Below are 12848 nucleotides of genomic sequence, written 5' to 3'. Positions count from 1 at the left end.
AAGGCAAGATCTGAAGGAGTAAGTGACATCTTTTACTAAGCTAACTGGTACAGTTTAATGCACACACAAAACAAAATCACACAACAAGGAGACAAGTTCTATGCACATAATGGCTTCCTGCAGTACAGTAAGAGCTGCTGTTTTCAAGTTTTAGCATCTTCATTTGTCTGTCACTTTACAGACAAGATTGTATGCTTCAAAGAAACTAGTAAAAAGCACATTTTTACTTAGGACAAGAGAATCCTATATATACAGTAGCTGCATCGGCTCTCCTGTGGAATTAGGACAGCACCAGCAGTAACACCAGTATATGCATTGTTTCGAGCGTCCAGCTTTTTGTTCATAGTATTGCACTGATGAAAAAAAAAAATCCCAAATCATAAAAGAAACAATCCCAAACCCATTCCTTTAAATTTATAGAAGTGGAGTGTGCACAGAAAAGAGAGCTAACAGAAATTGACAGTGTACAAAAATAGCTGTGACAGCTGTTCAACAATCTTTAAGAAAGGAGTTGCAGGTTCTCTCATCATCTATCTATCATCATCTCATAGCTTCCATTAGTCAATTACAAATATATTTATTAGTCAACAAACACAAATATATTTATATCCCAAAGGACTTAAGGGCAGTGGAAAGTGAATGACTTAAATGTGATTTTCCAGGCCAGGAGTTGACTGATCCTTAAACAGCAATGCCAGAAGAATGCAAACTGTACTTGCTCTATGAATAGGTAAGCTGCTCTCCAGTACTGTCGGCCGTGCTGTTTCATAAGCACCACGCTAAATTTGATACCAGAATTCAAATTCACCTTCCGAAATAAAGTAGGAAACTGTCTACAGGAACTTATGCTCAAGCCTCACCACTTCAAAACCACACTATAACTTGCTGCTTTTGTAGATATTAGCTCCAGTGCCTCTGCATCCAGACAGCTTTGAAGCCTACATCTCAAAGGGAAAAATTTGTTGGTGGAGTAGAAAATAATTTAGATTCACTGTAACTTGTTAAAGTCTAAGCATGGAAGACACTTTGCCTTTTAATACATAGTGATCTTATATTAAGTTATCATAGTTCTCAGAAAACAACTATGTATATGTAAGCAAGTAATACCTTGCTGCCAGTTTAAATGAAAAAAAAAAATATGGAGAATTAGCTATAATCTTATCTCTTACAGATATTATTTTCTCCCATCCCAACACTGTATCAGCCAGGAATAGTCATGGCCAGCAACACGCTTCCTGTGCCCCAGTTAAGACTTACAGAGATGAAAACAGTATGTAAATCTTTTAATTGGCCTAATGCAGTGGTTAATCCACTACGAACAGTCCTAAAGCACTGGGACACTAGCCAAAAAATCGATGAGTTAAAAAAAGAAGTTTCCCTTACAGAAAAGGCTGCTCCATGATTACTTCGGCTTCCTTCAGCTCGGAAATGGTCAACATGGGATCATTTAGAGCAGAGAAAGGATGTAAACCTATACCCAACATATGATCACGTGGCAATCTTCCTAACAGAGAACTTCACCTGCTACTTCTGTAAATAGGTATATTACACTATATTCTTGTACAGCATTCTGGTGCTACCTGCTGACAGTAGGCATGTATTCTTTTGCAGTGGTGTCATCTAGTGGTCAAATTCAATGAAAAAGACATTCTTTTTTTATATCTGCCACGTTCTGTATGATTTCTTCCTTCTTATATAGTACCCTTAAGCAGGCGGTTGACTTTTTAATTAAGTTCTCTACTAATTGTTGGACATCAACTGGTTGTTCTCCACCCTCCTGTCACATAAGCTATTTTTAAGGGCAGGGGGAGCTGAAGAGCTAGTAGAGTTGTCCAACCTAAAACCTTAGATCTCTTTACTGCTCAAGTCAGACTGCAAGCTTACAGATTAATTAACTAATTATCACCCTGCTCACTTGTATACCCTAAAAAAGACAGCCATTATTCCTCGTGACAGCGTCCAGTCTTAGAACACTGATGATAAAATACAACTGGTTGTTTACACATGCTTTAAATCTAGTTTTTTCCTCTGACAAACTAAAAAAAAAAAGCACACTCCTGACCTCGAGGAGAAAGGAACAGGTCCCACAGCTGAGCGAGTTACACAGTTGTAGGTTTTATTTGGTGTGCCTGAGGCATGCTGAGGTTATTTCAGACAGGCCTTCCACACCACAAAGTTCCAACTTCCAGGTAACTGACTTCAGATGCCAAGATGTTGAAAACAGTTTCACAAGCTTTAAGTGCCAATAACACAACAGGGTACTATGACAGCAGCAAATGACCAGGTTACTGCAAGAGATGCCATTCCTCATGGAAAAACAAGAGGCCAACTAGTATGGTGCAGGTCTTAAACTTTCCGTTCTGAAGAGCAAATATAGGAAGCAATTCCAGTGAGGTGGTCTTTTTTCCTCTGCTTCAGTGAAACGTGAACTAAAACATTAGCTGCTTATTTTACATCTTAATTGACCATGGTTAACATGAAATATTGCTCTAATTCCCCCCCCAACAAAATCTTGAGTAACTTCCATGCCTTTTTCAATACATTACTTTCCATAAACAGTAATCTGACATTCTAAATAATAGTAGTTATAGTACCAGCTGTTCTCAATTCCTTGGCAACTCAAACTTAAACTCAATTTGATATTAAGTATTCTGTCTATATTATATGAAGTTTTTGACTGATGTTTCAAATAATTTTATCTCTTATGAAGGCAATACTAGGAAAACATTGTTACACAACTCCTACAGTTCTTTGAGAATCCAAGCACTTCATGTTTTAAAGCATAGCACAGCTGCTGCTTTGGAGAAAAGTCTGCCCCAGTTTGGCCAGAAAAACTGGACACATACAAATGAAAAAAAGCTAGCCATTTTTAATCAATACATCATCTGAAAGAGTTAAAGAGCAAGCAGAATTATCTCCTTGTTGCTTCTACTAGATTTCCAAATCGCATGCATCATTTTCAGAGACTGGCCACGTCACAGGACTGGGGGGCTTTCTCTGCAATTTCTTTCTGGCTGATAAGGCCTGCTGAGACACCAGACACACCAAAACAACAGGAAGACAGAATATCTCCCAAACTTGCTGAGTTCCTCCTAGCAAACCTCAGCAATAAGGCAGAAGCAGCCAAATTCAAAACTGAGCAGCGTAACAAAAGGCTACAAACCGGAAGAGCCTGATAAGGACATAAGGCCAGAGAAAGCAATGGGGCATCAGATTTTGCAACAAGCAGAACACACAGGCTGGATACAAGAACCCGCAGTCTCACAAAAAAAAAATCTTTGGCTTATCCTCTGCACAAACCACTTGTCCTCTTTCTGGACGACCTGTCCATTGCTAACAGTACTACACACTACTTCACACGCTCAAGCTAAAAGCATCTACATTACCCTTCTACCATTTGGGTTCCCTCCCATTTACTTTGTTCAAAATCTGAAAAGCCACATCGAAGCAATCTATCCTACAAGAATATTACAAGTAAAAAATTTAGGAGTTAGAAAATATCAATACCTAAACTGCTGGAGCAACCTCTCTTTATCCCTGGTTACACACGCATGATGCTGTAGGCTTCGCATTAAGAGATGTGCGGAGCTCAGATAATGAACGATCCTGCTGACGTTACATGTGCACAAAGCTTCATACATTAATGCAGTGGAACATTTTACACCACCACAGCACAACTGGGGTTTCATGATCTGCCAAATTCTGCTGGTCTCGTAGGATGCTATTACACTATAGATGGGCTGTGACCATTTTTGCTAGAAAAGATCACAAAACCATAGCTGCACATGACAAGCATGCGCAAATGGCGCTGTGGAACAGCAGCGTTATTTACAAGTAACATGAGATGGTATACTTAATCCCCAATGTAGTACTTCAAAATATAGGTCAAAGTCAACTGTTAATTGGGCGGAAGAATAACTATGCCTCACCTCCTCCCACTTTTTATCCTTTAATTATGTATCTCTAAGCATAAAAATCCCTCTGCACTTCCATGTTGTTTGCCCTGTTTCCTGGATTTAGTGTTGAAGGTCTGAACCGGCACTCTGCTGTACATTTGGCTAGAATATTGGTGGCATACAACCAGCTAAGGAGAATTCTTCGTGCTTCATTTTACCAGGCACAAATTTACACTTATGTAGTTTAAAACATATGATCCATAGCAGGTTAGTTTTGATGGAAACAGATTTTATCTGAAACTTTGGTATTTCAAGTGGTATCTAACCCACCCCCAAAGGCTTAATAAATTTGGCTTATATACAATTAATATATTGATCTGTGAAAGTGGAACACAAACACAAAATTGTTATATATGTATCTCAACACAATTTGAATAACCAAGAATACTGAGTTAAAGGCTGGTAAAAAAAAATAGCACTATCTTCATGAGATAGAATCATATCACAATTTTATCTGAACAGAATTCAGCTTACATGGTAAGTAAAAACATTTTGTTAGAGCAAACTTAAAAACCGATTTATGGTCTACTAAAAAGAAAAGTGAAAAGGATTTTGAATTTCAAAAGACAAAGAAACAAGACAGACTTGTATTTATCGCATATAAGCCTACTTTTAAACTTTGAAAAGCTAAGATACACAAGCATAAATATTTTAGCTAAGAGTTTAGAAAAGTAATAGAAAGACAGGAAGGTTGTCTAGGGGAAAAAATGTTGTTCTTCTAAAAGAAGCTATTACTTTGGAAACTGACAGTATCTTCAAAGATTGAAAACAAAGACATGTCATTAAGCAAATGAAATCCAACAGCTGAACTACACTGATAGTTCATAATATTCAGGTTTCTGGTTTAAAAAAAAAAAAAAAAAAAAAAAAAACAAAACAAAAAGAACAAAATCCCTTATTCTGTAAGCAAAAGGAATGTAATACTAGTAGTAAGATGGGTCTAGTTACTAGACAAGTACAAAGATGAGAAGGACAGAGACAAACTTTGGATGTAGGTTTTCTGTACAGAAAGCTGCAAGTCTACCGAAGTTTTTTTGTCCTGGCCTTGGGGGCTGGGACTCCACTGGTGGAAAGGAATAGAGCAGGGAAGAGATGGAAAACTTTTCTATTAAGTACCAACCTTATGTACATACCCATACAAATTTCCTTACAATTTATCTCCTGCTGCACATCAACAGATATTTCTTCCTGATGTAGGGCAAAATTTGCCTTAAATAACATCTGGATCAGCCAGTAAAAAACAACCATTCAGAATAACTACGTTCTCTGATGACCGTTTTGAACCAGCCCACTCCTGTCACCCAACATACACCAGATTAGGCGCAGAGACCTCAGGCTACCCACAGAAGCCGATGTGTTGTGCCCTTTCTGCTCTGCAGTGTAAGAGGGCACCTTACCAGAAACACTTCTGCACACATTCTGCAGGTATTTCCAAGTTGTGCATGTTTAAAACTTTCCCATTTTAAACCTCAGTTAGGTGAAAGTATAAAATCATTTAGACAAAACATAGATCTTTTCTCTCCCAGAAGTTGCTTTAAAGAAAGACTCGAGCTAGCTACATACTGTAGAACAACTTACTTATACCATAGAGCATATGTACCGATGACACGAGAAAGCATCTGAAGCTTTCCAACTTTTAATCAGTCTAAGATAACAATAAAAAACTTGCAATATATACATCAGTATGAGTGGAAAAATGCCACACTGAATCCCAGCTAATCAGCTATAATAAACACTTTACAAATAATTCCCAACTTCTCTGAAAACGCACTCACAATTTTCGTCACTACCTAAAAAACAAAAATCCAACTTTCATCAATTTTTTTAAGCTTTCTATATTTTGGCCATTCTGAGTACACAAAACGTGAGGAATTGCATTCTGGATGATTTCATCAACAATTTCATATGATTTTTAACTCATGCTAATTAAAACTCATTCTACAAATAACCCACCTTTCTCACACAAATACACTGTTTGCATGAGGGGACTGACATTCCTTTACAAATCCACCAATCCGACTGGAAAACTGCTGTGTCAAGACCTGAGAGAGCTGTCCTGTCTTCACAGCTGCTTCTAAGCTAAGGAAAGAGATTCCAAGCCCAGCAATACAATCCTACTCCGAACTAACACAAATAGGAACAGTATCAGCAGCTTAAGCATCACACCTCATTTCTGGTGGGCTTGATGGAGTTTATTATCCTGATTTCGGCGTAAAAGGAGTACACACAAGAAATACTCACACCAATCAAAAAGAAATACACATTTATTTTTAAATATACTTACCTTGCACCATTATTTCTAACTACTTCCACTGTTTCCCCAACAAAATACCGATCCTTGACATAAGCAAAGATTTCATCACAGATCTCATGAAGTCGGGAGCGATGGGTAAGGGTGGCCAAGTAGAGAACTGGAATGATGAGTGCTTCTGGAAAACTTTGAAGATTAAGTCTGGCTTTCTTCTCCGATTCCAGTGCTTCCTGATATGTGAGTCCTGGTTTACCTGTGACAGCACAGCTCCACACAAGGCTGTTGCACAGAATGGTGCGTTCAAAAAAATCACTGAAAAGAAAGAGGGTGGGGGAGACAGAAAGGAAATGGTTGAGTTCTGATGAACATTTTCAGTTTGCTCCCAAATTAATACAGCGGCAAATTTCTTTTACAAGCCTGAAATGCAAAGGCAGCTCTACCCCTGTACAAGTTGTAGATAATCAAGGGTTATTTACCAATTTTTAGTCATGGCATGGTAAATTGCCATTGTTAAACCAGTGGCTCCTCTCACTACTGTCTACAGTGACAGCATCAAGATCTAGAAGTGCTGCAAATAAATATTCACATATAAGAAGCCTTATGCATAAGAATAACCACATTGAGTTTAACAGGTGTCATATCCTCCTCACATCCCCCACATTTCCACAAATATTTGCAAGAGGAGGGTCTAAAACTGTACAAACACAAAATAACCTTAAGATCACAGAAACATGTTGAAACTTGAATAAGTTTCAAATTTTGAGTGCCCTAGCTGACAAATGAAAAGGTGGGAGAGGTGAAAAATTAATGTCAAGTAGTTCTCTAAATACTTTTTATTCCTTCACTGTTTGCATTGCTCTTAGAAAAAGCATTAAACTATTTTTTTTCCCTACAGATTCTTCTCCTCCCATGTTCCATTAGCAAATATTGATTCTCCTTCACTGTATTCCAAATTAATGCTAAAACTACATTGTTGTTATTGCTTGCTTACTAGTTATTACACTGGAATCAAGAAAGAAGAGCTTTCATTAGCCAATATCTGTCAATTTCTGACAGGTATCAGAAAAAACACTGGTTTACCAAAACACTTTCTAGATGAAGTAGAAGATGTAGCTATTCATAAAATCATGTTAAAACATATCATATAGTATGGATCAGCAGTGGGACAGCAGAGCGATCTCTCAATATTCCACAGTTCAGACAATTTTTATTTGCCTTCCTTTAAAAATCTTAACAGACTAGTATTGATAAGTATGCAGCACACAATATGACAAACTGACTTTTGTTTTGCCCTGTATCAGTTCAACATCGCTATTCCAAGGCAGACAAAGTACTTTCAGAACACTGTAGGCTACACAAGATACCTACACTGAAGTTCCATTCCTTTAAAAACAACTACACTGCACAGTGTTCCCATTTTCAAAGGGCAGAACCGTTCAAATAATTTCTGGTGAGGGGGTTGAACTGATTGGACAGTTCACGCTTGGAGTTTGTACTTGCAGGCTCCCTGCAAACTCAAGCTGGCAAACGTGCATCAGTCAGAGTGATGCAGATGAGGGTGTTCACTGCAGATGGACAGATGAACCATAACATTTTGTAAATGAAAATGGAAATTTCTGATTGAGGACAATGGAGGGTCCTGGCTCAGATAATCCTTTCTGCACGAGCATAGGATTCCTCTGAGTGAGAGAAAGATGCTTTAGGAAGACCATCAGCTGTGAGAAGGGGAAAAGGACAAAAGAGATATATGGCCTTAATAATATTTAATAGCTACAAAATTTCGGATTTTTATATCACCTGCTTCTACTTAATTTATTTGACAGTACATGGGTCTAACATTTGTAAGTAATAGGGAATAATTTGGGCTTGCTTACTCTAAACAAGAAAAGGAAAAGAACAAAGGAGAGAGAATGAGAGAAATTATTCTTCAACATATGAATAACGGATGGCTGTCATTCTTTGTGCGTAGGACAGAATATTCTTTTTTTTGCTGTCAACCATGGTGAACCAGTATCTTTGAGGTATAGAATAGTTACTTAAACATTTTAAAGAACAGGTTCGACAAAAATCCCTTTTTGTTTTCCCCCAAGGTGATCAAATACATAAAACATGATCTCTTCAGGTCTCTTCCTGCCCTACATTTCAATACTTCTGTATTAAGAGTCACAATAATTTTTAGCAGTCTTACTGACTTCAATGGATAAAGAAATCAAATCTTCATGCACCTGTGTGTCTCTACATATATTTTTGTGTCTCACTTACCAAAGAGCTTCTTGATAATTATCTTTAGCCAAGAAAGAGGAAACCAACCTAAGAGTTATTTTAAAAATGTAACAGAACATAATTTTCAAAAAATTATGGAAGTGAAAGGGTAAAGAAAAAAAAACTAAGAAGGGGGGTGGAGCAGAGAGGGAGGGAGAGGCTGAGGTTGAGGCTGAGAGTGTCCCTTTAAGAGCTGCTGTTATTCTTTGTGAGGGGACACCGGGCAGTCATGCTATTTAAAGCAACAGCATTGAACTTACAGGGGAAAAAAAAAAAAAAAGAAAAAAAAAAAACAACAAAAAACCAACTACCAAACCAACAAAACCCTCTCTAAAAATTTTTAATCCATTATTATTACAAGTGAAAAATTCTAAGATTACTTTAACTGAAACATATTTGAGGAAAACGTTCTTCCATTTGCATACATGAGTAGTTTGTGTATCTAGTTTCATTCTCCCTCATTTCCTCTTTTGTTTTGCGTGGATTTTTCCCCCACCCTCAACTTACAGGGAAGAAAAAAAAATGGTGTGAAAAAACAGTACATTCGATTTTAAAAGCATTATTTGTCTTTTGCTAGTCGTTACCTATAGCACATCAAAACCATCTGTGGCTTAGTCTGTTAACACAGTTTTATTGCAACGTTTTAATGATCTCGCTCTAACTTAGTTTGAGAGAGAGGAGAAAGCAAGATCCCAACAGTATAGCAGTAGATGTTATTTGTAGTACTCTTTCTGTCCCTGCCTCTGGTGCACCTCAGTTACCACAAAAAGATTTACAAAGAGCAGACACAACAGCGACCAAACCAGATCGGTAGCAGCAGCACCGATACCCTTTCTCCTTACTTAAATAATGCACTTAATCATATTCTACACTCAGATTCACAACAGCAAGTGCATCTGCTGCTACGCCACATCTGAAGCCTTAGCTGGGTCTTTATCTAGGGTATTATGCTCTTTGGGGCTTCCTCGCTGTAACTGTAGGTCTCTGGAACCCCTGACAACATGGAGAAGGAAGTTCATAAAAAAAACGTCCACGAAGCTCACCCGCCTGGTCCCACCCGCCCGCCAGAAGTCAAATGGGACTGCAGGGCCCCTGAGAAGATGTATGTCCACATGGGCTCAACTGCTGGGGGAGCGGGGACTAAGAACCAAGTTGCCCTTGCAGCAGTGATCAATGCTCATTTCTCAGCCAGATGCCTTCCCCTCCCTCCCCCGTTTACATCATGGAGTTAGTTTTCCAAGCAAGGTAAGGAAAACTGCAAAATTATCAGCAAAGAATAGTTTACTTGATAGGTATCTGATAGGAGGCAGTTCATTAGCAGAAGCTAGAAATAAATTACGTGCAATCTCTGTGCTGACTGCACTTGCGATGGATATAAAAATCCAGCCTAGAAATGACATGCCTTTTGCTTGAATTAACCAAGTATTCCCACTGAATTTTCACTGTGTTTCAGGAACATGTTTGTTTCAAACCATTTACTTTCATTCATTTTCTCAGCATCTATTAAAAACAAGTTGTCAGGGTTCTTTTTTTAAATAGAAAAATTATATATCCGAGAATGTAAAAGGTAAGAAAGTCATGTTAAGTAAGTGAGATTTAAGAGAGAGGGAAAAGCAGGAAAAAACAAATCTATGGGATGGCTAATTTGTAATAATTGCTATTTTTAATTCTGAAACCCCTACGAGCCTCTAATATATAATCTGTTTAGCCTATGGTTGGAGGGTTATCACAAAAGACAAACTCTTTTCTGGATCACAGAAGTATTCTCATACACTGCCTTGTCTCCAGAAGTGGTCAATAATGCATATTGCAAAATAATGCACAAGAGAAACAAACAAAACCTAGAGAGAGAGAGATTTATTCCTTAATATTTACAGGTTCATTATGCATTAAGGAATGTATTTCAAGTTTATGAGTTTCTCTTCAACAGAACAGAAAAAATCCACCTAATTTAACTAAGGACACTTTAAAAACCCTTTTGAACAGATCTCTTTTTGACTGTAACCAAGAATTCCACCAGCCAGTCCGTAAAGAAGTTTCAGTAAGTTTTGAAGATGCAAAACTCCTCTTTCCCCTCCATGTTTTAGAATAAGGAACCTTCCTACCACTGCTTCTGTACTACTCATACTTTTCTTTTTCAGGCTGTCTTCACAAGCAAGGCTTCCCATCCTTTAATAGTAGCTTTCACCACACATCTATATCAGCTATTAACTTCCACAGACAAGGCGTCAAAGACTGGTGGTAACATCCCACTGGTTTAATGTGTTTCTCATGCATCCCGTGCACCCCTGTGCTTGCTTTTCCAGCCACTACTACAGCTCCAGACACTCTTCTGTTGGCCTGTCCCCAGGTCTGTCCCTCTAACGAGGACAACAGCCAAGCATGAAGAACATCAGTCCCCCCAGTTCCTGTTATTCCTGATAAATATAATCGAATGCTGCCACCTCACTGCACCCCCTTTTAGAAGGTTACAAAATTATGTGATGGTATTTCAGATTAAAAAGGAAATACATTCTTAACGGGAAAGTCACTTTACAAAATACTTGTCTTGCCAAATTCTCCTCGCATTAGCATGATGATTTCTTATACGGAGAAGAGTAGTGCTAATGTATGATTGTATCCATCTCTACTATAGCTGTCATTGGCATGAAAGAAGCTTTTCAACACTAAGTTTGTCCTCCGTGAAAAAAAAAACAACCCACAACCAAAACCACCACCAACAAAAAACAAATAAGAAAACAACTTAACCATTTGTAGTAAGTACAAGCATTCATATAGTTGAGAAAGGGGGGAATTCAGGTTACCATATGTATCTATACAGCCTGCCTGATCTAGTCAGGCTCCACAATTTTTAAATTCTCCCCTCAAAAACTCAAGTTGCTATTGCAAAAGTAGATTCAGAGAAGCCTTAGACAATGGTTTTCTTTCATGAAAAATACAATTTTTAAGAAATGGGCCCTCCCTATCCCTATGAGTGTAATTGCCCTTGCTCAGGCAAAGAACTGGGAAATGTTGTTCTCAGAAGGCATTAGCTATTTGAAGCATCATTTTGCAACCAGCAGAAACAAGGATCAGCATCTTTAAAACTTGCTGGAAAATGACCCTGTGTTCTCCAGTAGATTATGCCACAAACAACTATCATTAACCTAAACTTACTTATCTGTGCCAGGACACCTTGGAGAGTAAAAAATACTATACTTTTCAATGCAAAGCACCAATTTAACCCAGCCTAACAGAAGAGCCACACGAGAATTAAAAAAAAAAAAAAAAAGAAAAAGTAACAACGACAACAAAAACAAACAAACAAAAAACCCAAACAAACCCACCCCACATACACAAAAAACAAGCCCAGCAGAGTTTTCTGCAGAGTTGTCCCAAATATCATATTCTAAGCCCTGACCTCTGAGCTAACCACTCACTGACATTTCTAGGGATCGCCTGTGTGAACACACGTCTAAATTTATCCCTTAATTTGTGAACTTCGGTTAAATATGGAATTTGGTCTTTCATACTTTTTCTTAGTGACAACATCCTTGCAGTGTAAATAAGCCTGTCAGAGTGCTTAAAATATTCACCAACCCTTTTGAGAGCAGAAAGATGTTTTAAAAGGATTACTTTCTGTGCTGAAATTTCAGCAAAACTACATGTACCTGAAATGTACTTCAGTGCAGTGTCAACAAATACCCGAGAGTCATCTAATTATGTGATAATAATAACTGCAACCAGAAAAGCAGCTTTCAAAATATTGGAAGCTGGGGGAGGGGGACTTAATTCCTACAGAAACAGGAGGCTGTCAGCTCTTGCTCGTTAGGTTCTCAAACGCCCTATAATGAAAGCACTCCTTACAAAGCTTCCAACAGAATACTCAACACCCCCTTTCCCCTCCAGAGTGTATCGTCCAGGAAACACAGTAAGGCATTACCCTCCAAAGTTACCTAATCCAACTTCTTTAAAATTTTATTAGGTGAGGTGTATTTGAGTAAGAAAAACAAGTCTAAACACGAAAAAAGATCTAGGTGTGCTCTAATTTCATATGCTACAAATGAAAAGCATTTCAGATTTAATCTCATTAGTCTGCATGTCTTAAAAAAAAAATAAAAAAATAAAAAAAATTAAAAGAGAGTTTGGGTGCAGGGGCCTTTTGTAGGCTGGTCTGGCGCTGGATCAGGCCGATGGTGAAAACACATACATTTATCAGCTTTTGGAAAACATCTGGCTAAATACTTTCTGTCCATTGTTCTTACAAGCGATAAAGTGAAGCGGCGGCGAGTTCGGGACTACCCGTGCAATGACGCCTTCAACGGTTAACGACGATTTCACAATTCCCATTGGTCTGGCTTACACACGGGGAAGGGGGGGGGGGGGAGGGGGAAAAAAAA

The 12848-nt window shown here is 38.2% G+C and overlaps 1 protein-coding gene across 2 annotated transcripts in view; it reads right to left on the bottom strand.

The window, feature by feature from the left end:
- Positions 1 to 12848, bottom strand: part of BAZ1A (bromodomain adjacent to zinc finger domain 1A) — a 70049-nt gene that overhangs the window by 56061 nt on the left and 1140 nt on the right. For both annotated transcript variants that reach the window (XM_014941930.1, XM_014941931.1), the window contains exon 2: positions 6241 to 6519. In XM_014941930.1, the coding sequence (XP_014797416.1) occupies positions 6241 to 6519 (279 nt within the window). The remainder of the gene's footprint in view (positions 1 to 6240; positions 6520 to 12848) is intronic.

The sequence above is a fragment of the Calidris pugnax genome, unplaced genomic scaffold, assembly GCF_001431845.1.
Source record: "Calidris pugnax isolate Ruff unplaced genomic scaffold, ASM143184v1 scaffold56, whole genome shotgun sequence".
Taxonomy (NCBI): domain Eukaryota; kingdom Metazoa; phylum Chordata; class Aves; order Charadriiformes; family Scolopacidae; genus Calidris; species Calidris pugnax.
Note: the sequence above shows the minus strand (reverse complement) of the source record. Positions and strands in the feature narration are given on the sequence as shown.